General features: G+C 47.8%; 1 protein-coding gene across 1 annotated transcript in view; it reads right to left on the bottom strand.

The window, feature by feature from the left end:
* Positions 1-27,659, bottom strand: part of LOC124128146 (conserved oligomeric Golgi complex subunit 8-like) — a 61,705-nt gene that overhangs the window by 23,171 nt on the left and 10,875 nt on the right. The window contains exons 5-7 of the mRNA XM_048402141.1: positions 23,741-23,902; positions 23,357-23,408; positions 18,472-18,635 (exon numbers count right to left, since the gene is read on the bottom strand). Of these exons, the coding sequence (XP_048258098.1) occupies positions 18,472-18,635; positions 23,357-23,408; positions 23,741-23,902 (378 nt within the window). The remainder of the gene's footprint in view (positions 1-18,471; positions 18,636-23,356; positions 23,409-23,740; positions 23,903-27,659) is intronic.

A 27,659-nucleotide genomic window follows, 5' to 3' on the forward strand; every position in this document is an offset into this window, starting at 1 on the left:
TCACAGTAAATATCAGTTGGAGGGAATGGGACACCTGCAGGACACAGTAAATATCAGTTGGAGGGAGGGAGACACCTGTAGGACACAGTAAATATCAGTTGGAGGGAGGGAGACACCTGTAGGTCACAGTAAATATCAGTTGGAGGGAGGGAGACACCTGTAGGACACAGTAAATATCAGTTGGAGGGAGACACCTGTAGGACACAGTAAATATCAGTTGGAGGGAGACACCTGCAGGACACAGTAAATATCAGTTGGAGTGAGTGAGACACCTGTAGGACACAGTAAATATCAGTTGGAGGGAGTGGGACTCCTCCAGGTCACAGTAAATATCAGTTTGGAGTGAGTGGGACTCCTCCAGGACACAGTAAATATCAGTTGGAGGGAGGGAGACACCTGTAGGTCACAGTAAATATCAGTTTGGAGGGAGGGAGACACCTGTAGGTCACAGTAAATATCAGTTTGGAGGGAGTGGGACTCCTCCAGGACACAGTAAATATCAGTTTGGAGGGAGTGGGACTCCTCCAGGACACAGTAAATATCAGTTGGAGGGAGGGAGACACCTGTAGGTCACAGTAAATATCAGTTGGAGTGAGGGAGACACCTGTAGGTCACAGTAAATATCAGTTTGGAGTGAGGGAGACACCTGTAGGTCACAGTAAATATCAGTTTGGAGGGAGGGAGACACCTGTAGGTCACAGTAAATATCAGTTTGGAGGGAGTGGGACTCCTCCAGGACACAGTAAATATCAGTTGGAGGGAGTGGGACACCTGCAGGTCACAGTAAATATCAGTTGGAGTGAGGGAGACACCTGTAGGTCACAGTAAATATCAGTTTGGAGGGAGGGAGACACCTGTAGGTCACAGTAAATATCAGTTTGGAGGGAGGGAGACACCTGTAGGTCACAGTAAATATCAGTTTGGAGGGAGGGAGACACCTGTAGGTCACAGTAAATATCAGTTTGGAGGGAGTGGGACTCCTCCAGGACACAGTAAATATCAGTTGGAGGGAGTGGGACACCTGCAGGTCACAGTAAATATCAGTTGGAGTGAGGGAGACACCTGTAGGTCACAGTAAATATCAGTTTGGAGGGAGGGAGACACCTGTAGGTCACAGTAAATATCAGTTTGGAGGGAGTGGGACTCCTCCAGGACACAGTAAATATCAGTTGGAGGGAGGGAGACACCTGTAGGTCACAGTAAATATCAGTTTGGAGGGAGTGGGACTCCTCCAGGTCACAGTAAATATCAGTTGGAGGGAGGGAGACACCTGTAGGTCACAGTAAATATCAGTTTGGAGGGAGTGGGACTCCTCCAGGTCACAGTAAATATCAGTTTGGAGGGAGTGGGACTCCTCCAGGTCACAGTAAATATCAGTTTGGAGGGAGTGAGACTCCTCCAGGACACAGTAAATATCAGTTGGAGGGAGTGGGACTCCTCCAGGACACAGTAAATATCAGTTGGAGTGAGTGGGACTCCTCCAGGTCACAGTAAATATCAGTTTGGAGGGAGTGGGACTCCTCCAGGTCACAGTAAATATCAGTTTGGAGGGAGTGGGACTCCTCCAGGTCACAGTAAATATCAGTTGGAGGGAATGGGACACCTGCAGGACACAGTAAATATCAGTTGGAGGGAATGGGACACCTGTAGGTCACAGTAAATATCAGTTGGAGGGAGGGAGACACCTGTAGGTCACAGTAAATATCAGTTGGAGGGAATGGGACACCTGCAGGACACAGTAAATATCAGTTGGAGGGAGGGAGACACCTGTAGGACACAGTAAATATCAGTTGGAGGGAGGGAGACACCTGTAGGTCACAGTAAATATCAGTTGGAGGGAGGGAGACACCTGTAGGACACAGTAAATATCAGTTGGAGGGAGACACCTGTAGGACACAGTAAATATCAGTTGGAGGGAGACACCTGCAGGACACAGTAAATATCAGTTGGAGTGAGTGAGACACCTGTAGGACACAGTAAATATCAGTTGGAGGGAGTGGGACTCCTCCAGGTCACAGTAAATATCAGTTTGGAGTGAGTGGGACTCCTCCAGGACACAGTAAATATCAGTTGGAGGGAGGGAGACACCTGTAGGTCACAGTAAATATCAGTTTGGAGGGAGGGAGACACCTGTAGGTCACAGTAAATATCAGTTTGGAGGGAGTGGGACTCCTCCAGGACACAGTAAATATCAGTTTGGAGGGAGTGGGACTCCTCCAGGACACAGTAAATATCAGTTGGAGGGAGGGAGACACCTGTAGGTCACAGTAAATATCAGTTGGAGTGAGGGAGACACCTGTAGGTCACAGTAAATATCAGTTTGGAGTGAGGGAGACACCTGTAGGTCACAGTAAATATCAGTTTGGAGGGAGGGAGACACCTGTAGGTCACAGTAAATATCAGTTTGGAGGGAGTGGGACTCCTCCAGGACACAGTAAATATCAGTTGGAGGGAGTGGGACACCTGCAGGTCACAGTAAATATCAGTTGGAGTGAGGGAGACACCTGTAGGTCACAGTAAATATCAGTTTGGAGGGAGGGAGACACCTGTAGGTCACAGTAAATATCAGTTTGGAGGGAGGGAGACACCTGTAGGTCACAGTAAATATCAGTTTGGAGGGAGGGAGACACCTGTAGGTCACAGTAAATATCAGTTTGGAGGGAGTGGGACTCCTCCAGGACACAGTAAATATCAGTTGGAGGGAGTGGGACACCTGCAGGTCACAGTAAATATCAGTTGGAGTGAGGGAGACACCTGTAGGTCACAGTAAATATCAGTTTGGAGGGAGGGAGACACCTGTAGGTCACAGTAAATATCAGTTTGGAGGGAGTGGGACTCCTCCAGGACACAGTAAATATCAGTTGGAGGGAGGGAGACACCTGTAGGTCACAGTAAATATCAGTTTGGAGGGAGTGGGACTCCTCCAGGTCACAGTAAATATCAGTTGGAGGGAGGGAGACACCTGTAGGTCACAGTAAATATCAGTTTGGAGGGAGTGGGACTCCTCCAGGTCACAGTAAATATCAGTTTGGAGGGAGTGGGACTCCTCCAGGTCACAGTAAATATCAGTTTGGAGGGAGTGAGACTCCTCCAGGACACAGTAAATATCAGTTGGAGGGAGTGGGACTCCTCCAGGACACAGTAAATATCAGTTGGAGTGAGTGGGACTCCTCCAGGTCACAGTAAATATCAGTTTGGAGGGAGTGGGACTCCTCCAGGTCACAGTAAATATCAGTTTGGAGGGAGTGGGACTCCTCCAGGTCACAGTAAATATCAGTTGGAGGGAGGGAGACACCTGTAGGTCACAGTAAATATCAGTTTGGAGGGAGTGGGACTCCTCTAGGACACAGTAAATATCAGTTGGAGTGAGTGGGACTCCTCCAGGTCACAGTAAATATCAGTTTGGAGGGAGTGGGACTCCTCCAGGTCACAGTAAATATCAGTTTGGAGGGAGTGGGACTCCTCCAGGTCACAGTAAATATCAGTTTGGAGGGAGGGGGACACCTGCAGGACACAGTAAATATCAGTTTGGAGGGAGTGGGACTCCTCCAGGACACAGTAAATATCAGTTGGAGGGAGGGAGACACCTGTAGGTCACAGTAAATATCAGTTGGAGGGAGGGAGACACCTGTAGGTCACAGTAAATATCAGTTGGAGGGAGGGAGACACCTGTAGGACACAGTAAATATCAGTTGGAGGGAGACACCTGTAGGACACAGTAAATATCAGTTGGAGGGAGACACCTGCAGGACACAGTAAATATCAGTTGGAGTGAGTGAGACACCTGTAGGACACAGTAAATATCAGTTGGAGGGAGGGAGACACCTGTAGGACACAGTAAATATCAGTTGGAGGGAGTGGGACTCCTCCAGGTCACAGTAAATATCAGTTTGGAGTGAGTGGGACTCCTCCAGGACACAGTAAATATCAGTTGGAGGGAGGGAGACACCTGTAGGACACAGTAAATATCAGTTGGAGGGAGGGAGACACCTGTAGGACACAGTAAATATCAGTTGGAGGGAGGGAGACACCTGCAGGACACAGTAAATATCAGTTGGAGGGAGGGAGACACCTGTAGGACACAGTAAATATCAGTTGGAGGGAGGGAGACTCCTGTAGGACACAGTAAATATCAGTTGGAGGGAGGGAGACTCCTGTAGGACACAGTAAATATCAGTTGGAGGGAGGGAGACTCCTGTAGGACACAGTAAATATCAGTTGGAGGGAGTGGGACACCTGTAGGACACAGTAAATATCAGTTGGAGTGAGGGAGACACCTGTAGGTCACAGTAAATATCAGTTGGAGGGAGGGAGACTCCTGTAGGACACAGTAAATATCAGTTGGAAGGAGGGAGACACCTGTAGGACACAGTAAATATCAGTTGGAGGGAGGGAGACACCTGTAGGACACAGTAAATATCAGTTGGAGGGAGGGAGACACCTACAGGACACAGTAAATATCAGTTGGAGGGAATGGGACACCTGTAGGACACAGTAAATATCAGTTGGAGGGAATGAGACACCTGTAGGTCACAGTAAATCTCAGTTGGAGGGAGGGAGACACCTGTAGGTCACAGTAAATATCAGTTGGAGGGAATGGGACACCTGTAGGACACAGTAAATATCAGTTGGAGGGAGGGAGACACCTGTAGGACACAGTAAATATCAGTTGGAGGGAGGGAGACACCTGTAGGACACAGTAAATATCAGTTGGAGGGAGACACCTGTAGGTCACAGTAAATATCAGTTGGAGGGAGGGAGACACCTGTAGGTCACAGTAAATATCAGTTGGAGTGAGTGAGACACCTGTAGGACACAGTAAATATCAGTTGGAGGGAGACACCTGTAGGACACAGTAAATATCAGTTGGAGGGAATGGGACACCTGTAGGACACAGTAAATATCAGTTGGAGGGAATGGGACACCTGTAGGACACAGTAAATATCAGTTGGAGGGAATGAGACACCTGTAGGTCACAGTAAATATCAGTTGGAGGGAGGGAGACACCTGTAGGTCACAGTAAATATCAGTTGGAGGGAATGGGACACCTGTAGGACACAGTAAATATCAGTTGGAGGGAGGGAGACACCTGTAGGACACAGTAAATATCAGTTGGAGGGAGGGAGACACCTGTAGGACACAGTAAATATCAGTTGGAGGGAGACACCTGTAGGTCACAGTAAATATCAGTTGGAGGGAGGGAGACACCTGTAGGTCACAGTAAATATCAGTTGGAGGGAGACACCTGTAGGACACAGTAAATATCAGTTGGAGGGAATGGGACACCTGTAGGACACAGTAAATATCAGTTGGAGGGAATGAGACACCTGTAGGACACAGTAAATATCAGTTGGAGGGAATGAGACACCTGCAGGACACAGTAAATATCAGATGGAGGGAATGAGACACCTGTAGGACACAGTAAATATCAGTTGGAGGGAATGAGACACCTGTAGGACACAGTAAATATCAGTTGGAGGGAGACACCTGTAGGTCACAGTAAATATCAGTTGGAGGGAGGGAGACACCTGTAGGTCACAGTAAATATCAGTTGGAGGGAGACACCTGTAGGACACAGTAAATATCAGTTGGAGGGAATGGGACACCTGTAGGACACAGTAAATATCAGTTGGAGGGAATGAGACACCTGCAGGACACAGTAAATATCAGTTGGAGGGAATGAGACACCTGTAGGACACAGTAAATATCAGTTGGAGGGAATGAGACACCTGTAGGACACAGTAAATATCAGTTGGAGGGAGACACCTGTAGGACACAGAAAATATCAGTTGGAGGGAGGGAGACACCTGTAGGACACAGTAAATATCAGTTGGAGGGAATGGGACACCTGCAGGACACAGTAAATATCAGTTGGAGGGAGTGGGACACCTGTAGGTCACAGTTAATATCAGTTGGAGGGAGGGAGACACCTGTAGGACACAGTAAATATCAGTTGGAGTGAGTGGGACACCTGTAGGTCACAGTAAATATCAGTTGGAGGGAGTGGGACACCTGCAGGACACAGTAAATATCAGTTGGAGGGAGTGGGACACCTGTAGGTCACAGTAAATATCAGTTGGAGGGAGGGAGACACCTACAGGTCACAGTAAATATCAGTTGGAGGGAGACACCTGTAGGACACAGTAAATATCAGTTGGAGGGAGGGAGACACCTGTAGGACACAGTAAATATCAGTTGGAGGGAGGGAGACACCTGCAGGACACAGTAAATATCAGTTGGGGGGAGACACCTACAAGTCACAGTAAATATCAGTTGGAGTGAGTGGGACACCTGCAGGACACAGTAAATATCAGTTGGAGGGAGGGAGACACCTGTAGGACACAGTAAATATCAGTTGGAGTGAGTGGGACACCTGCAGGACACAGTAAATATCAGTTGGAGGGAGTGAGACACCTACAAGACACAGTAAATATCAGTTGGAGTGAGTGGGACACCTGTAGGACACAGTAAATATCAGTTGGAGGGAGGGAGACACCTGTAGGACACAGTAAATATCAGTTGGAGTGAGTGGGACACCTGCAGGACACAGTAAATATCAGTTGGAGGGAGTGAGACACCTGCAGGACACAGTAAATATCAGTTGGAGGGAGTGAGACACCTGCAGGAAACAGTAAATATCAGTTGGAGGGAGGGAGACACCTACAGGTCACAGTAAATATCAGTTGGAGGGAGTGAGACACCTGTAGGACACAGTAAATATCAGTTGGAGGGAGTGAGACACCTGTAGGACACAGTAAATATCAGTTTGGAGGGAATGGGACACCTGTAGGACACAGTAAATATCAGTTGGAGGGAGTGAGACACCTGTAGGTCACAGTAAATATCAGTTGGAGGGAGACTCCTGTAGGACACAGTAAATATCAGTTGGAGGGAGGGAGACACCTGTAGGACACAGTAAATATCAGTTGGAGGGAGACACCTGTAGGACACAGTAAATATCAGTTGGAGGGAATGGGACACCTGCAGGACACAGTAAATATCAGTTGGAGGGAATGAGACACCTGTAGGACACAGTAAATATCAGTTGGAGGGAGGGAGACACCTACAGGACACAGTAAATATCAGTTGGAGTGAGTGGGACACCTGTAGGTCACAGTAAATATCAGTTGGAGGGAGGGAGACACCTGTAGGACACAGTAAATATCAGTTGGAGTGAGTGGGACACCTGTAGGTCACAGTAAATATCAGTTGGAGTGAGGGAGACACCTGTAGGTCACAGTAAATATCAGTTGGAGGGAGTGGGACACCTGCAGGACACAGTAAATATCAGTTGGAGGGAGACACCTGTAGGACACAGTAAATATCAGTTGGAGGGAGTGGGACACCTGTAGGACACAGTAAATATCAGTTGGAGGGAGGGAGACACCTGTAGGACACAGTTAATATCAGTTGGAGGGAGGGAGACACCTGTAGGACACAGTAAATATCAGTTGGAGGGAGTGGGACACCTGCAGGACACAGTAAATATCAGTTGGAGGGAGACACCTGTAGGACACAGTAAATATCAGTTGGAGGGAGGGAGACACCTACAGGTCACAGTAAATATCAGTTGGAGGGAGACACCTGTAGGACACAGTAAATATCAGTTGGAGGGAGTGGGACACCTGTAGGTCACAGTAAATATCAGTTGGAGGGAGGGAGACACCTGTAGGTCACAGTAAATATCAGTTGGAGGGAGACACCTGTAGGACACAGTAAATATCAGTTGGAGGGAGGGAGACACCTGTAGGACACAGTAAATATCAGTTGGAGGGAGGGAGACACCTGTAGGACACAGTAAATATCAGTTGGAAGGAGGGAGACACCTGTAGGACACAGTAAATATCAGTTGGAGTGAGGGAGACACCTGTAGGACACAGTAAATATCAGTTGGAGGGAGTGGGACACCTGTAGGACACAGTTAATATCAGTTGGAAGGAGGGAGACACCTGTAGGACACAGTAAATATCAGTTGGAGGGAGACACCTGTAGGACACAGTAAATATCAGTTGGAGGGAGTGGGACACCTGTAGGACACAGTAAATATCAGTTGGAGGGAGACACCTGTAGGACACAGTAAATATCAGTTGGAGTGAGGGAGACACCTGTAGGACACAGTAAATATCAGTTGGAAGGAGGGAGACACCTGTAGGACACAGTAAATATCAGTTGGAGGGAGGGAGACACCTGTAGGTCACAGTAAATATCAGTTGGAGGGAATGGGACACCTGTAGGTCACAGTAAATATCAGTTGGAGGGAATGGGACACCTGTAGGACACAGTAAATATCAGTTGGAGGGAGGGAGACACCTGTAGGTCACAGTAAATATCAGTTGGAGGGAGTGGGACACCTGTAGGACACAGTAAATATCAGTTGGAGGGAGGGAGACACCTGTAGGACACAGTTAATATCAGTTGGAGGGAGGGAGACACCTGTAGGTCACAGTAAATATCAGTTGGAGGGAGTGGGACACCTGCAGGACACAGTAAATATCAGTTGGAGGGAGACACCTGTAGGACACAGTAAATATCAGTTGGAGGGAGGGAGACACCTGTAGGACACAGTAAATATCAGTTGGAGGGAATGGGACACCTGTAGGACACAGTAAATATCAGTTGGAGGGAGGGAGACACCTGTAGGACACAGTAAATATCAGTTGGAGGGAGACACCTGTAGGACACAGTAAATATCAGTTGGAGGGAATGAGACACCTGTAGGTCACAGTAAATATCAGTTGGAGGGAGACACCTGTAGGACACAGTTAATATCAGTTGGAGGGAATGAGACACCTGTAGGACACAGTAAATATCAGTTGGAAGGAGGGAGACACCTGTAGGACACAGTAAATATCAGTTGGAGGGAGGGAGACACCTGTAGGACACAGTAAATATCAGTTGGAGGGAGGGAGACACCTGCAGGACACAGTAAATATCAGTTGGAGGGAATGAGACACCTGTAGGTCACAGTAAATATCAGTTGGAGGGAGACACCTGTAGGACACAGTTAATATCAGTTGGAGGGAGACACCTGTAGGACACAGTAAATATCAGTTGGAGGGAGACACCTGTAGGACACAGTAAATATCAGTTGGAGGGAGGGAGACACCTGTAGGACACAGTAAATATCAGTTGGAGGGAGGGAGACACCTGTAGGTCACAGTAAATATCAGTTGGAGGGAGGGAGACACCTGTAGGTCACAGTAAATATCAGTTGGAGGGAATGAGACACCTGTAGGTCACAGTAAATATCAGTTGGAGGGAGACACCTGTAGGACACAGTTAATATCAGTTGGAGGGAGACACCTGTAGGACACAGTAAATATCAGTTGGAGGGAGACACCTGTAGGACACAGTAAATATCAGTTGGAGGGAGGGAGACACCTGTAGGACACAGTAAATATCAGTTGGAGGGAGTGGGACACCTGTAGGACACAGTAAATATCAGTTGGAGGGAGTGAGACACCTGCAGGTCACAGTAAATATCAGTTGGAGTGAGACACCTGTAGGTCACAGTAAATATCAGTTGGAGGGAGGGAGACACCTGTAGGACACAGTAAATATCAGTTGGAGGGAGTGGGACACCTGTAGGACACAGTAAATATCAGTTGGAAGGAGGGAGACACCTGTAGGACACAGTAAATATCAGTTGGAGGGAGACACCTGTAGGACACAGTAAATATCAGTTGGAAGGAGGGAGACACCTGTAGGACACAGTAAATATCAGTTGGAGGGAGACACCTGTAGGACACAGTAAATATCAGTTGGAGGGAGTGGGACACCTGTAGGACACAGTAAATATCAGTTGGAAGGAGGGAGACACCTGTAGGACACAGTAAATATCAGTTGGAGGGAGACACCTGTAGGACACAGTAAATATCAGTTGGAGGGAGTGGGACACCTGTAGGACACAGTAAATATCAGTTGGAAGGAGGGAGACACCTGTAGGACACAGTAAATATCAGTTGGAGGGAGTGGGACACCTGTAGGACACAGTAAATATCAGTTGGAGGGAGGGAGACACCTGTAGGACACAGTAAATATCAGTTGGAGGGAGACACCTGTAGGACACAGTAAATATCAGTTGGAGGGAGACACCTGTAGGACACAGTAAATATCAGTTGGAGGGAGACACCTGTAGGACACAGTAAATATCAGTTGGAGGGAGACACCTGTAGGACACAGTAAATATCAGTTGGAGGGAGACACCTGTAGGACACAGTAAATATCAGTTGGAGGGAGTGGGACACCTGTAGGACACAGTAAATATCAGTTGGAGTGAGGGAGACACCTGTAGGACACAGTAAATATCAGTTGGAGGGAGGGAGACACCTGTAGGACACAGTAAATATCAGTTGGAGGGAGACACCTGTAGGACACAGTAAATATCAGTTGGAGTGAGGGAGACACCTGTAGGACACAGTAAATATCAGTTGGAGGGAGTGGGACACCTGTAGGACACAGTAAATATCAGTTGGAGGGAGGGAGACACCTGTAGGTCACAGTAAATATCAGTTGGAGGGAGGGAGACACCTACAGGACACAGTAAATATCAGTTGGAGGGAGACACCTGTAGGACACAGTAAATATCAGTTGGAGGGAGACACCTGTAGGTCACAGTAAATATCAGTTGGAAGGAGGGAGACACCTGTAGGACACAGTAAATATCAGTTGGAGGGAGTGGGACACCTGTAGGACACAGTAAATATCAGTTGGAGGGAGGGAGACACCTGTAGGTCACAGTAAATATCAGTTGGAGGGAGGGAGACACCTACAGGACACAGTAAATATCAGTTGGAGGGAGACACCTGTAGGACACAGTAAATATCAGTTGGAGGGAGACACCTGTAGGACACAGTAAATATCAGTTGGAGGGAGGGAGACACCTGTAGGACACAGTAAATATCAGTTGGAGGGAGGGAGACACCTGTAGGACACAGTAAATATCAGTTGGAGGGAGACACCTGTAGGACACAGTAAATATCAGTTGGAGGGAATGGGACACCTGTAGGACACAGTAAATATCAGTTGGAGGGAGGGAGACACCTGTAGGACACAGTAAATATCAGTTGGAAGGAGGGAGACACCTACAGGACACAGTAAATATCAGTTGGAGGGAGACACCTGTAGGACACAGTTAATATCAGTTGGAGGGAGGGAGACACCTGTAGGACACAGTAAATATCAGTTGGAGGGAGGGAGACACCTGTAGGACACAGTAAATATCAGTTGGAAGGAGGGAGACACCTACAGGACACAGTAAATATCAGTTGGAGGGAGACACCTGTAGGACACAGTAAATATCAGTTGGAGGGAGGGAGACACCTGTAGGACACAGTAAATATCAGTTGGAGGGAGACACCTGTAGGACACAGTAAATATCAGTTGGAAGGAGGGAGACACCTACAGGACACAGTAAATATCAGTTGGAGTGAGTGGGACACCTGTAGGTCACAGTAAATATCAGTTGGAGTGAGGGAGACACCTGTAGGACACAGTAAATATCAGTTGGAGGGAGGGAGACACCTGTAGGACACAGTAAATATCAGTTGGAGGGAGTGGGACACCTGTAGGACACAGTAAATATCAGTTGGAGGGAGGGAGACACCTGTAGGACACAGTTAATATCAGTTGGAGGGAGACACCTGTAGGACACAGTAAATATCAGTTGGAGGGAGGGAGACACCTGTAGGACACAGTTAATATCAGTTGGAGGGAGGGAGACACCTGTAGGACACAGTAAATATCAGTTGGAGGGAGGGAGACACCTGTAGGACACAGTAAATATCAGTTGGAGGGAGGGAGACACCTGTAGGACACAGTAAATATCAGTTGGAGGGAGGGAGACACCTGTAGGACACAGTAAATATCAGTTGGAGGGAGTGGGACACCTGTAGGACACAGTAAATATCAGTTGGAGGGAGGGAGACACCTGTAGGACACAGTAAATATCAGTTGGAGGGAGACACCTGTAGGACACAGTAAATATCAGTTGGAGGGAGACACCTGTAGGACACAGTAAATATCAGTTGGAGGGAGTGGGACACCTGTAGGACACAGTAAATATCAGTTGGAGGGAGACACCTGTAGGACACAGTAAATATCAGTTGGAGGGAGACACCTGTAGGACACAGTAAATATCAGTTGGAGGGAGACACCTGTAGGTCACAGTAAATATCAGTTGGAGGGAGACACCTGTAGGACACAGTAAATATCAGTTGGAGGGAGTGGGACACCTGTAGGACACAGTAAATATCAGTTGGAGGGAGACACCTGTAGGACACAGTAAATATCAGTTGGAAGGAGGGAGACACCTACAGGACACAGTAAATATCAGTTGGAGTGAGTGGGACACCTGTAGGTCACAGTAAATATCAGTTGGAGTGAGGGAGACACCTGTAGGACACAGTAAATATCAGTTGGAGGGAGGTAGACACCTGTAGGACACAGTAAATATCAGTTGGAGGGAGGGAGACTCCTGTAGGACACAGTAAATATCAGTTGGAAGGAGGGAGACACCTGTAGGACACAGTAAATATCAGTTGGAGGGAGACACCTGTAGGACACAGTAAATATCAGTTGGAGGGAGTGGGACACCTGTAGGACACAGTAAATATCAGTTGGAGGGAGGGAGACACCTGTAGGACACAGTAAATATCAGTTGGAGGGAGGGAGACACCTGTAGGACACAGTAAATATCAGTTGGAGGGAGACACCTGTAGGACACAGTAAATATCAGTTGGAGGGAGTGGGACACCTGCAGGACACAGTAAATATCAGTTGGAGGGAGTGGGACACCTGTAGGACACAGTAAATATCAGTTGGAGGGAGGGAGACACCTGTAGGACACAGTAAATATCAGTTGGAGTGAGTGAGACACCTGTAGGACACAGTAAATATCAGTTGGAGGGAGACACCTGTAGGACACAGTAAATATCAGTTGGAGGGAGTGGGACACCTGCAGGACACAGTAAATATCAGTTGGAGGGAGTGGGACACCTGTAGGACACAGTAAATATCAGTTGGAGGGAGGGAGACACCTGTAGGTCACAGTAAATATCAGTTGGAGGGAGACACCTGTAGGACACAGTAAATATCAGTTGGAGGGAGGGAGACACCTGTAGGACACAGTAAATATCAGTTGGAGGGAGACACCTGTAGGACACAGTAAATATCAGTTGGAGGGAGTGGGACACCTGTAGGACACAGTAAATATCAGTTGGAGGGAGGGAGACACCTGTAGGACACAGTTAATATCAGTTGGAGGGAGGGAGACACCTGTAGGACACAGTAAATATCAGTTGGAGGGAGACACCTGTAGGACACAGTAAATATCAGTTGGAGGGAGACACCTGTAGGACACAGTAAATATCAGTTGGAGGGAGGGAGACACCTGTAGGACACAGTAAATATCAGTTGGAGGGAGGGAGACACCTACAGGACACAGTAAATATCAGTTGGAGGGAGACACCTGTAGGACACAGTCAATATCAGTTGGAGGGCGGGAGACACCTGTAGGACACAGTAAATATCAGTTGGAGGGAGGGAGACACCTACAGGACACAGTAAATATCAGTTGGAGGGAGGGAGACACCTGTAGGACACAGTCAATATCAGTTGGAGGGCGGGAGACACCTGTAGGACACAGTAAATATCAGTTGGAGGGCGGGAGACACCTGTAGGACACAGTAAATATCAGTTGGAGGGAGGGAGACACCTACAGGACACAGTAAATATCAGTTGGAGGGAGACACCTGTAGGACACAGTCAATATCAGTTGGAGGGAGGGAGACACCTGTAGGACACAGTAAATATCAGTTGGAGGGAGGGAGACACCTACAGGACACAGTAAATATCAGTTGGAGTGAGTGGGACACCTGTAGGTCACAGTAAATATCAGTTGGAGGGAGGGAGACACCTGTAGGACACAGTAAATATCAGTTGGAGGGAGACACCTGTAGGACACAGTAAATATCAGTTGGAGGGAGACACCTGTAGGACACAGTAAATATCAGTTGGAGGGAGACACCTACAGGACACAGTAAATATCAGTTGGATGGAGACACCTGTAGGACACAGTAAATATCAGTTGGAGGGAGACACCTGTAGGACACAGTAAATATCAGTTGGAGGGAGGGAGACACCTACAGGACACAGTAAATATCAGTTGGAGGGAGACACCTGTAGGACACAGTAAATATCAGTTGGAGTGAGTGGGACACCTGCAGGTCACAGTAAATATCAGTTGGAAGGAGGGAGACACCTACAGGACACAGTAAATATCAGTTGGAGGGAGTGGGACACCTGCAGGTCACAGTAAATATCAGTCAGAGATCTGTGAGTAAGATGTGTCTGTGATGTTTAGATCTGTGATCTGTCACAGGGATCTATCAGTGGGATCTATCAGTGGGATCTATCAGTTTGATCTATCAGAGGGATCTATCAGTGGGATCTATCAGTGGGATCTATCAGTGGGATCTATCAGTTGGATCTATCAGAGGGATCTGTCAGTGGGATCTATCAGTGGGATCTATCAGTGGGATCTGTCAGTGGGATCTGTCAGTGGGATCTATCAGTGGGATCTGTCAGTGGGATCTCTCAGAGGGACCTGTCAGTGGGATCTATCAGTGGGATCTGTCAGTGGGATCTGTCAGTGGGATCTATCAGTGGGATCTGTCAGTGTGACCTGTCAGTGGGATCTATCAGTGGGATCTGTCAGTGGGATCGCTCAATGGGATCTATCAGTGGGATCTATCAGTGGGATCTGTCAGTGGGATCTATCTTTCAGATTTATTAGTACGATCTGTCAGTGGGACCTGTCAGTGTGATTTGTCAGTGGGATCTGTCAGTGGCATCTATCAGTTAGATCTGTCAGTGGGATCTATCAGTCGGATCTGTCAGTGGGATCTATCAGTGGGATCTGTTAGTTAGATCTGTCAGTGGGATCTATCAGTTAGATCTGTCAGTGGGATCTATCAGTTAGATCTGTCAGTGGGATCTGTCAGTGGGATCTGTCAGTGGGATCTATCAGTGGGATCTGTCAGTGGGATCTATCAGTGGGATCTCACAGAGGGATCTGTCAGTGGGATCTGTCCGTGGGATCTATCAGTGGGATCTATCAGTGGGATCTGTTAGTTAGATCGGAGAGTGAGATCTGCCTAAGATCTGTCAGCGTGATCTGTCAGCAACCTGTGAGTGTGATCTATCTTTGTTTGTTGTTTAATGCTGCACTCAGCAATATTCCAGCTATATGATGGTGGCCTGTCTGTTATCAGTCTGACCATGAGTGTGATCTATCTTTCTTTGTTGTGTAACGCTGCACTCAGCAATATTCAAGCTATAGGATGGTGGCCTGTCTGTTATCAGTCTGACCATGAGTGTGATCTTTCTTTGTTTGTTTGTTGTTTAACGCTGCACTCAGCAATATTCCTGCTATAGGACGGTGGCTTGTCTGTTATCAGTCTGACCATGAGTGTGATCTATCTTTGTTTGTTGTGTAATGCTGCACTCAGCAATATTCCAGCTATAGGACGGTGGCCTGTCTGTTATCAGTCTGACCATGAGTGTGATCTATCTTTGTTTGTTGTTTAACGCTGCACTCAGCAATATTCAAGCTATAGAACGGTGGCCTGTCTGTTATCAGTCTAACCATGAGTGCGACCTATCTTTGTTTGTTGTTTAACGCTGCACTCAGCAATATTCCAGTTATAGGACGGTGGCCTGTCTGTTATCAGTCTGACCATGAGTGCGACCTATCTTTGTTTGTTGTTTAACGCTGCACTCAGCAATATTGCAGCTATAGGACGGTGGCCTGTCTGTTATCAGTCTGACCATGAGTGTGACCTATCTTTGTTTGTTGTTTAACGCTGCACTCAGCAATATTGCAGCTATAGGACGGTGGCCTGTCTGTTATCAGTCTGACCATGAGTGTGACCTATCTTTGTTTGTTGTTTAACGCTGCACTCAGCAATATTGCAGCTATAGGACGGTGGCCTGTCTGTTATAAGTCTTACCATGAGTGTGATCTATCTTTGTTTGTTGTTTAATGCTGCACTCAGCAATATTGCAGCTATAGGACGGTGGCCTGTCTGTTATCAGTCTGACCATGAGTGTGACCTATCTTTGTTTGTTGTTTAACGCTGCACTCAGCAATATTGCAGCTATAGGACGGTGGCCTGTCTGTTATCAGTCTTACCATGAGTGTGATCTATCTTTGTTTGTTGTTAAATGCTGCACTCAGCAATATTCCAGCTATAGGACGGTGGCCTGTCTGTTATCAGTCTGACCATGAGTGTGACCTATCTTTGTTTGTTGTTTAACGCTGCACTCAGCAATATTGCAGCTATAGGACGGTGGCCTGTCTGTTATCAGTCTGACCATGAGTGTGACCTATCTTTGTTTGTTGTGTAACGCTGCACTCAGCAATATTGCAGCTATAGGACGGTAGCCTGTCTGTTATCAGTCTGACCATGAGTGTGACCTATCTTTGTTTGTTGTTTAACGCTGCACTCAGCAATATTGCAGCTATAGGATGGTGGCTTGTCTGTTATCAGTCTGACCATGAGTGTGACCTATCTTTGTTTGTTGTTTAACGCTGCACTCAGCAATATTGCAGCTATAGGACGGTGGCCTGTCTGTTATCAGTCTGACCATGAGTGTGATCTATCTTTGTTTGTTGTTTAACGCTGCACTCAGCAATATTGCAGCTATAGGACGGTGGCCTGTCTGTTATCAGTCTGACCATGAGTGTGACCTATCTTTGTTTGTTGTTTAACGCTGCACTCAGCAATATTCCAGCTATAGGACGGTGGCCTGTCTGTTATCAGTCTGACCATGAGTGTGATCTATCTTTGTTTGTTGTTTAACGCTGCACTCAGCAATATTCCAGCTATAGGACGGTGGCCTGTCTGTTATCAGTCTTACCATGAGTGTGATCTATCTTTGTTTGTTGTTTAATGCTGCACTCAGCAATATTGCAGCTATAGGACGGTGGCCTGTCTGTTATCAGTCTGACCATGAGTGCGACCTATCTTTGTTTGTTGTTTAACGCTGCACTCAGCAATATTGCAGCTATAGGACGGTGGCCTGTCTGTTATCAGTCTTACCATGAGTGTGACCTATCTTTGTTTGTTGTTTAACGCTGCACTCAGCAATATTGCAGCTATAGGACGGTGGACTGTCTGTTATCAGTCTGACCATGAGTGTGACCTATCTTTGTTTGTTGTGTAACGCTGCACTCAGCAATATTGCAGCTATAGGATGGTGGCCTGTCTGTTATCAGTCTAACCATGAGTGTGACCTATCTTTGTTTGTTTGTTGTTTAACGCTGCACTCAGCAATATTGCAGCTATAGGATGGTGGCCTGTCTGTTATCAGTCTGACCATGAGTGTGATCTATCTTTGTTTGTTGTTTAATGCTGCACTCAGCAATATTGCAGCTATAGGACGGTGGCCTGTCTGTTATCAGTCTGACCATGAGTGCGACCTATCTTTGTTTGTTGTGTAACGCTGCACTCAGCAATATTGCAGCTATAGGACGGTGGCCTGTCTGTTATCAGTCTGACCATGAGTGTGACCTATCTTTGTTTGTTGTTTAACGCTGCACTCAGCAATATTGCAGCTATAGGACAGTGGCCTGTCTGTTATCAGTCTGACCATGAGTGTGACCTATCTTTGTTTGTTGTTTAACGCTGCACTCAGCAATATTGCAGCTATAGGACGGTGGCCTGTCTGTTATCAGTCTGACCATGAGTGTGATCTATCTTTGTTTGTTGTTTAACGCTGCACTCAGCAATATTCCAGCTATAGGACGGTGGCCTGTCTGTTATCAGTCTTACCATGAGTGTGATCTATCTTTGTTTGTTGTTTAACGCTGCACTCAGCAATATTGCAGCTCTAGGACGGTGGCCTGTCTGTTATCAGTCTGACCATGAGTGTGACCTATCTTTGTTTGTTGTGTAACGCTGCACTCAGCAATATTGCAGCTATAGGACGGTGGCCTGTCTGTTATCAGTCTGACCATGAGTGTGATCTATCTTTGTTTGTTGTCTAACGCTGCACTCAGCAATATTCTAGCTATAGGACGGTGGCCTGTCTGTTATCAGTCTGACCATGAGTGTGATCTATCTTTGTTTGTTGTTTAACGCTGCACTCAGCAATATTCCAGCTATAGGACGGTGGCCTGTCTGTTATCAGTCTGACCATGAGTGTGATCTATCTTTGTTTGTTGTTTAACGCTGCACTCAGCAATATTGCAGCTATAGGACGGTGGCCTGTCTGTTATCAGTCTGACCATGAGTGTGATCTATCTTTGTTTGTTGTTTAATGCTGCACTCAGCAATATTGCAGCTATAGGACGGTGGCCTGTCTGTTATCAGTCTGACCATGAGTGTGATCTATCTTTGTTTGTTGTTTAACGCTGCACTCAGCAATATTGCAGCTATAGGACGGTGGCCTGTCTGTTATCAGTCTCACCTTCTGGACCACCCAGCCATGGAAAAGCGCAGCCTCATTGATGGTTTCGTCTCGAGTGGTGGTGAGAAGTGGGTCCTCGTCGGAGAAGATGGCTCGATATTGTGTGATGATGTCAAACAGATGTACACGGCTCAGCTCGATCGTCTTGGTAATGTGGGCGTACGCTGTAACAAGCAGTGCAAGCTGAGGACATACATTAGAGGGTAGTGCTGGGACGATACACTGATGCATCGGTGGATTGCGACTTTTTTACTTCTCGATACAAGCATCGATCACGTCGCACACAAGGGCTGCAACGAATACACTATGAGGTGAATATGATTCATATCACGAATATAGGGTAACGAATACAAATATTTATTCACGAATACAATGACAAGTCAGCAGTTGATGTACAATTTATTATATTCAGTGAAAAATAACAACATTAATTATTTGACACGGTTGGTTAATTATTGATATATTATACATTCATATACTGCATTTATCCAGGGATAGTATCTGCTCAAATACTACAATGACCGATGACCACAATACTGTCAAATTATATATATGAGTGTTATCTTTGAAGAAATCTCTGCATATAAGATGTTCTTAAGGATATTTTTAGGTACACGGTATGTAGATGCACATGACTGCATATTCATAAATATAAAATCCATGGACCACGAATAACGAATTCAATTCATGAATGGATACTGTTCGATTCACCGAATACGCGAGTGAATCGTAACAGCCTTATCGCACACTAAGTAAAAAGTATCGATTTCTACCTTAAATGTTTGCTTAAATAACTGTTACACTTATTTTAGTAATGAAAGTTTGTAGTAAAAACGTAACTATTTTCATTCATTGTGCCATACTTCACACTGCTGACTGTAAATCGGGTATTTGGTCATCCTGTCTATGAAAAAGATGACTTAGGGACCACAGGTAAGAGCACCTGCAAGTATCATGATACATATCGGATCGTAAGTAAGGTATCGTGGTACTATTGGCTCTCACAGTTGGTGTATCGTCCCAGCCCTATTGGAGGGTATGTGTGTAACTCTGTGTGTCTGGGTGTGTATGTTTTCGCATGCGCGCAACTGTGTGTGTGCAAATGTGAGGGTGTGTGTGTGTGAGGTGAGGTGAAATAGGGTTTAACGTCCCGTCCAAGATTATTGTACTTATATAGCGACGTGCATGTACGTTTGTGTGGCTGCTTGTACTAGTCTGGACTGATGCCGATTTATAGTGCTAGCACACTGAGATACCATGCGGCAGTTTAACATGAATACCCCACTCAGACACAGTATACTGACTCCGAGCCGACCAGTCCTTGTTTTAGCCCCTTCATGCCGAGCGCCAGACAGGGTAACAACAAGTACCATCTTTTAACCTCTTTTGGTATGACTCGGCCGGGGGATTGAACCCCGGGACCTTCTGCTCCACGGAGGCGGTCTGTAATGCATGGAAGGTGTATGAAAGTGTGTACGTATGTGTGATGGTGTACGTATGAGTGTGTGCATTGACAGAATGTGTTACACTGAACATGTGTATGTGTGAGTGACACTGAGCATGTTTGTGAGCGTGTGTGAGGGACCAAACATTTGATATTATCGGGGAAAAAAAGAATTCTTGAAAAATTAATTATGCTTCAGATTGTTGGGTCTGCCATGTGTTGTAAATTTTACATTAAATTGTTTATTTATATACTTATCCTATTTCACACTATGCATGAAACATACTTGAATAAAGTTTCCAGCTTCAAAAAACAATTCACCCGAACACATCCCAGCATCACAATGGTCACCACCCAAGCAAATGAGTCACGCACTGAGAAGGGCGTCCGGACAATTTTGATCTGTCAATCCATAAGCACCTTGCGCTCTCTGGACGACGGACGGTCCTACCAATCCCCGGATGAATGGCGATCCCGATAGATATGGTGATAAGTCGAACCCCAGAGGTCAAAGGATACCTTGACCTAATAACGTCGAATGAGCTGTCAATCTCTTGAGTGATGGCGATCCGTCCAAGACTGTCGATCCTGTGAGTGATGGCGATCAGTGGCGAAGTACAAATCCTTTGATTGGTGTTGAACTGTCATGGCATGGTTGGTTGTTTGTTTAATGCCGCACTCAGCAATATTCCAGCTATATGACAGCGGCCTATAAATAATCAAGTCTGGACCAGACAGTCAGGTGATTGACAACATGAGCATCGATCCATGCAATTGGGATACGATGACATGCTTCCACCAAGTCAGCGAGTCTGACCATCCGATCCCGTACATTAACTTTTTACAACAAGCATAGTCGCCTTTTATTGCAAGCATGGATTGCTGAAGACCTATTCTACCCCGGATCTTCACGGGTATGGTGAACTGTTGAATTATCAACCTGTCGTTCCTTAGAGAGATATTGATCCGATAAAGAACGATAATCAGAAAGTCAACCCACTGAATGTCTCGAGATCTCAAGGCCTTACCTTCTGCCTATCTATCGACTTGTCAATCCGACGAAGACAGTGATGTCTATACATCAATGTGTCAAGATGTCAATTCTTAAGTGTCGTGCTGGTAGATTGCCGTGGTGTGTGTCCCATGGTTAAGGTAGGGACTATGGTGATGGGAGGGATGTGTTGGGGTGAGATGTTTTTTTAGCTGGAAACTTTGTTCTAGGATGTTTCCACACCAGGATCAAAGAAGTAAAAAATGCATAGTGTGACATAGGATAAGTTTGGTGCGAGGTGTTTTTCTTATACCATGCCGCAGTTTAACATGAATACCCCACTCAGACACAGTATACTGACTCCGAGCCGACCAGTCCTTGTTTTAGCCCCTTAATGCCGAGCGCCAGACAGGGTAACAACAAGTACCATCTTTTAACGTCTTACCTTCTGCCTATCTATCGACTTGTCAATCCGATGAAGGCTGTGATGTCTATACATCAATGTGTCAAGATGTCAATTCTTAAGTGTCGTGCTGGTAGATTGCAGTGGTGTGTGTCCCATGGTTAAGGTAGGGACTATGGTGATGTGAGGGATGTGTTGGGGTGAGATGTTTTTTAAGCTGGAAACTTTGTTCTAGGATGTTTCAACACCAGGTGAGTGAGTGAGTTGGGTTTAACGCCGCTATTAACAGTATTCCAGTCATATCACAGTGTGTCAGCTTAATGTGGGAGGAAAGCCCGAAGTGATGCAGGTCTCAGACGTTTACCACTTGAGTGAAACCAATGAGCATGGGTATGGTGCTGACAAACCTAGAAACATAATCGGTGCGAACCCCCAGATTCGAACCCAAAATCATAGGTTTTCTGGAGTGCCCAAGGGACACAACTCTGCGCAGCGAATCGCGCTGCCTTAGACGACTGGGCCACCCGTGCCCCCTTCCACACCAGGATCAAAGAAGTAAAAAATGCATAGAGTGACATAGGATAAGTTTGGTACGAGGTGTTTTCCTTACAAAAATATTCAGGCTCATAGTTTTAATGAAAACAAATATCTGCTTTTGTAGCTGTAGCTGAAATATATCTTATCTCCAGACAATTCCCAGCCTTCCCCCCTATCAAATTGTCAGTCCCTAACACTGTACATGTGGGCGAGAGTATGTGGACGTGTGGGTGAGTGTATGTGGACGTGTGGGTGAGTGTATGTGGACGTGTGGGCGTGTGTAACACTGTATATGTGGGCGAGTGTATGTGGACGTGTGGGCATGTGTAACACTGTATATGTGGGCGAGTGTATGTGGGCGTGTGGGCGTGTGGGCGTGTGTAAAACTGTATATGTGGGCGAGTGTATGTGGACGTGTGGGCGTGTGGGCGTGTGTAACACTGTATATGTGGGCGAGTGTATGTGGACGTGTGGGCGTGTGTAACACTGTATATGTGGGCGAGTGTATGTGGACCCGTGGGCGTGTGGGTGTGTGTAACACTGTACATGTGGGCGAGTGTATGTGGACGTGTGGGCGTGTGTAACACTGTATATGTGGGCGAGTGTATGTGGACGTGTGGGCGTGTGGGCGTGTGTAACACTGTATATGTGGGCGAGTGTATGTGGACGTGTGGGCGTGTGGGCGTGTGTAACACTGTATATGTGGGCGAGTGTATGTGGACGTGTGGGCGTGTGTAACACTGTATATGTGGGCGAGTGTATGTGGACGTGTGGGCGTGTGGGCGTGTGTAACACTGTATATGTGGGCGAGTGTATGTGGACGTGTGGGCGTGTGTAACACTGTATATGTGGGCGAGTGTATGTGGACCTGTGGGCGTGTGGGTGTGTGTAACACTGTATATGTGGGCGAGTGTATGTGGACGTGTGGGCGTGTGTAACACTGTATATGTGGGCGAGTGTATGTGGACCTGTGGACGTGTGGGCGTGTGTAACACTGTATATGTGGGCGAGAGTATGTGGACGTGTGGGCGTGTGGGCGTGTGGGCGTGTGTAACACTGTACAAGTAGGTGAGTGTATGTGGACGTGTGGGCGTGTGTAAAACTGTATATGTGGGTGAGTGTATGTGGAGGTGTGGGTGAGTGTATGTGGACGTGTGGGCGTGTGGGCGTGTGTAACACTGTATATGTGGGCGAGTGTATGTGGACGTGTGGGCGTGTGTAACACTGTATATGTGGGCGAGTGTATGTGGACGTGTGGGCGTGTGTAACACTGTATATGTGGGCGAGTGTATGTGGACGTGTGGGCTTGTGGGCGTGTGTAACACTGTATATGTGGGCGAGAGTATGTGGACGTGTGGGCATGTGTAACACTGTACAAGTAGGTGAGTGTATGTGGACGTGTGGGCGTGTTGGCGTGTGTAACACTGTATATGTGGGCGAGTGTATGTGGACGTGTTGGTGGTCGTAGGTTGGAGTGTGTACATGTGAGTGTATGTAACGAGGTACTCACGGTCATCTCTAGGTACAGCCTCAAGGATTCCCTGGAACCAGGAGTCGCGAGCCTGAAGACAGAGGCCATGTCAGCACCAATTAGGAGATAATCCTGTTGTGTTTTGAAAGTTGAGGTAGTTTATCTGTAAATACCTTTTATTATAATTTAGCTCCCTGTAAATAATCACGGGCCAAACAAGTGTACGATATTACAAGGAATGCGCAGATCGGCCACAAGCCTAAGGTGCTGGGGACAAATCTGACCAGGAATCACTATGTTAGTGGTAGTTGTCGGGTGGGGCTAGGGTGGGGTCTGGTTGAGGTCAGGAATGGGTCATGGGGAGGTCAAGGTGGGGTCATGGCAAGTTCATGATGTGGTCAGTGGGGGGTAGGGTGGACTCACCTGAAGGAACTTGATGCGTAGCTCGGCTTCAGTGAAGACGTCCATCCTGCGCAGGAAGCCTATGACGCGGAGACAAGCCGGAAGCTGCAGGTTGGTCCGCAGCTGGTGGATCAGCTGGTTCAACATGAGCTGCGTCGAAGTCTTCACCTCCTCCACGATGCTCTGGAAGGAAGAGTGTGATACGCTGGTTATAACACATGTGAGTTCCGTTTCAGTGCTGATGGAGTATGACAGAAACACAAGTTCGGCTTCCACTGACTGGAGCATGTTGGACAGCTGGTGTACTCACCATGATCACTGGGATGGCAGCATCCACTGACTGGAGCATGTTGGGCAGCTGGTTTACTCACCATGATCACTGGGATGGCAGCATCCACTGACTGGAGCATGTTGGGCAGCTGGTTTACTCACCATGATCACTGGGATGTCAGCATCCACTGACTGGAGCATGTTGGGCAGCTGGTTTACTCACCATGATCACTGGGATGGCAGCATCAACTGACTGGAGCATGTTGGGCAGCTGGTTTACTCACCATGATCACTGGGATGGCAGCATCCACTGACTGGAGCATGTTGGGCAGCTGGTTTACTCACCATGATCACTGGGATAGCAGCATCCACTGACTGGAGCATGTTGGGCAGCTGGTTTACTCACCATGATCACTGGGATGTCAGCATCCACTGACTGGAGCATGTTGGGCAGCTGGTTTACTCACCATGATCACTGGGATGTCAGCATCCACTGACTGGAGCATGTTGGGCAGCTGGTTTACTCACCATGATCACTGGGATGGCAGCATCCACTGACTGGAGCATGTTGGGCAGCTGGTTTACTCACCATGATCACTGGGATGTCAGCATCCACTGACTGGAGCATGTTGGGCAGCTGGTTTACTCACCATGATCACTGGGATGGCAGCATCCACTGACTGGAGCATGTTGGGCAGCTGGTTTACTCACCATGATCACTGGGATGTCAGCATCCACTGACTGGAGCATGTTGGGCAGCTGGTTTACTCACCATGATCACTGGGATGTCAGCATCCACTGACTGGAGCATGTTGGGCAGCTGGTTTACTCACCATGATCACTGGGATGTCAGCATCCACTGACTGGAGCATGTTGGGCAGCTGGTTTACTCACCATGATCACTGGGATGGCAGCATCCACTGACTGGAGCATGTTGGGCAGCTGGTTTACTCACCATGATCACTGGGATGGCAGCATCCACTGACTGGAGCATGTTGGACAGCTGGTTTACTCACCATGATCACTGGGATGGCAGCATCCACTGACTGGAGCATGTTGGGCAGCTGGTGTACTCACCATGATCACTGGGATGGCAGCATCCACTGACTGGAGCATGTTGGGCAGCTGGTGTACTCACCATGATCACTGGGATGGCAGCATCCACTGACTGGAGCATGTTGGGCAGCTGGTTTACTCACCATGATCACTGGGATGGCAGCATCCACTGACTGGAGCATCCACTGACATGGAGCATGTTGGGCAGCTGGTGTACTCACCATGATCACTGGGATGGCAGCATCCACTGACTGGAGCATGTTGGGCAGCTGGTTTACTCACCATGATCACTGGGATGGCAGCATCAACTGACTGGAGCATGTTGGGCAGCTGGTGTACTCACCATGATCACTGGGATGGCAGCATCCACTGACTGGAGCATGTTGGGCAGCTGGTTTACTCACCATGATCACTGGGATGGCAGCATCCACTGACTGGAGCATCCACTGACTGGAGCATGTTGGGCAGCTGGTGTACTCACCATGATCACTGGGATGGCAGCATCCACTGACTGGAGCATGTTGGGCAGCTGGTTTACTCACCATGATCACTGGGATTGCAGCATCCACTGACATGGAGCATGTTGGGCAGCTGGTTTACTCACCATGATCACTGGGATGGCAGCATCCACTGACTGGAGCATGTTGGGCAGCTGGTTTACTCACCATGATCACTGGGATGGCAGCATCCACTGACTGGAGCATGTTGGGCAGCTGGTTTACTCACCATGATCACTGGGATGGCAGCATCCACTGACTGGAGCATGTTGGGCTGCTGGTGTACTCACCATGATCACTGGGATGGCAGCATCCACTGACTGGAGCATCCACTGACTGGAGCATGTTGGGCAGCTGGTGTACTCACCATGATCACTGGGATGGCAGCATCCACTGACTGGAGCATGTTGGGCAGCTGGTTTACTCACCATGATCACTGGGATGGCAGCATCCACTGACTGGAGCATGTTGGGCAGCTGGTTTACTCACCATGATCACTGGGATGGCAGCATCCACTGACTGGAGCATGTTGGGCAGCTGGTGTACTCACCATGATCACTGGGATGGCAGCATCCACTGACATGGAGCATGTTGGGCAGCTGGTGTACTCACCATGATCACTGGGATGGCAGCATCCACTGACTGGAGCATGTTGGGCAGCTGGTTTACTCACCATGATCACTGGGATGGCAGCATCCACTGACTGGAGCATGTTGGGCAGCTGGTTTACTCACCATGATCACTGGGATGTCAGCATCCACTGACATGGAGCATGTTGGGCAGCTGGTGTACTCACCATGATCACTGGGATGTCAGCATCCACTGACTGGAGCATGTTGGGCAGCTGGTTTACTCACCATGATCACTGGGATGGCAGCATCCACTGACTGGAGCATGTTGGGCAGCTGGTTTACTCACCATGATCACTGGGATGTCAGCATCCACTGACTGGAGCATGTTGGGCAGCTGGTTTACTCACCATGATCACTGGGATGGCAGCATCCACTGACTGGAGCATGTTGGGCAGCTGGTTTACTCACCATGATCACTGGGATGTCAGCATCCACTGACTGGAGCATGTTGGGCAGCTGGTTTACTCACCATGATCACTGGGATGTCAGCATCCACTGACTGGAGCATGTTGGGCAGCTGGTTTACTCACCATGATCACTGGGATGTCAGCATCCACTGACTGGAGCATGTTGGGCAGCTGGTTTACTCACCATGATCACTGGGATGGCAGCATCCACTGACTGGAGCATGTTGGGCAGCTGGTTTACTCACCATGATCACTGGGATGGCAGCATCCACTGACTGGAGCATGTTGGACAGCTGGTTTACTCACCATGATCACTGGGATGGCAGCATCCACTGACTGGAGCATGTTGGGCAGCTGGTGTACTCACCATGATCACTGGGATGGCAGCATCCACTGACTGGAGCATGTTGGGCAGCTGGTGTACTCACCATGATCACTGGGATGGCAGCATCCACTGACTGGAGCATGTTGGGCAGCTGGTTTACTCACCATGATCACTGGGATGGCAGCATCCACTGACTGGAGCATCCACTGACATGGAGCATGTTGGGCAGCTGGTGTACTCACCATGATCACTGGGATGGCAGCATCCACTGACTGGAGCATGTTGGGCAGCTGGTTTACTCACCATGATCACTGGGATGGCAGCATCAACTGACTGGAGCATGTTGGGCAGCTGGTGTACTCACCATGATCACTGGGATGGCAGCATCCACTGACTGGAGCATGTTGGGCAGCTGGTTTACTCACCATGATCACTGGGATGGCAGCATCCACTGACTGGAGCATCCACTGACTGGAGCATGTTGGGCAGCTGGTGTACTCACCATGATCACTGGGATGGCAGCATCCACTGACTGGAGCATGTTGGGCAGCTGGTTTACTCACCATGATCACTGGGATTGCAGCATCCACTGACATGGAGCATGTTGGGCAGCTGGTTTACTCACCATGATCACTGGGATGGCAGCATCCACTGACTGGAGCATGTTGGGCAGCTGGTTTACTCACCATGATCACTGGGATGGCAGCATCCACTGACTGGAGCATGTTGGGCAGCTGGTTTACTCACCATGAT

Source organism: Haliotis rufescens, unplaced genomic scaffold, assembly GCF_023055435.1.
Source record: "Haliotis rufescens isolate VD_foot unplaced genomic scaffold, xgHalRufe1.0.p SCAF_24, whole genome shotgun sequence".
Taxonomy (NCBI): domain Eukaryota; kingdom Metazoa; phylum Mollusca; class Gastropoda; order Lepetellida; family Haliotidae; genus Haliotis; species Haliotis rufescens.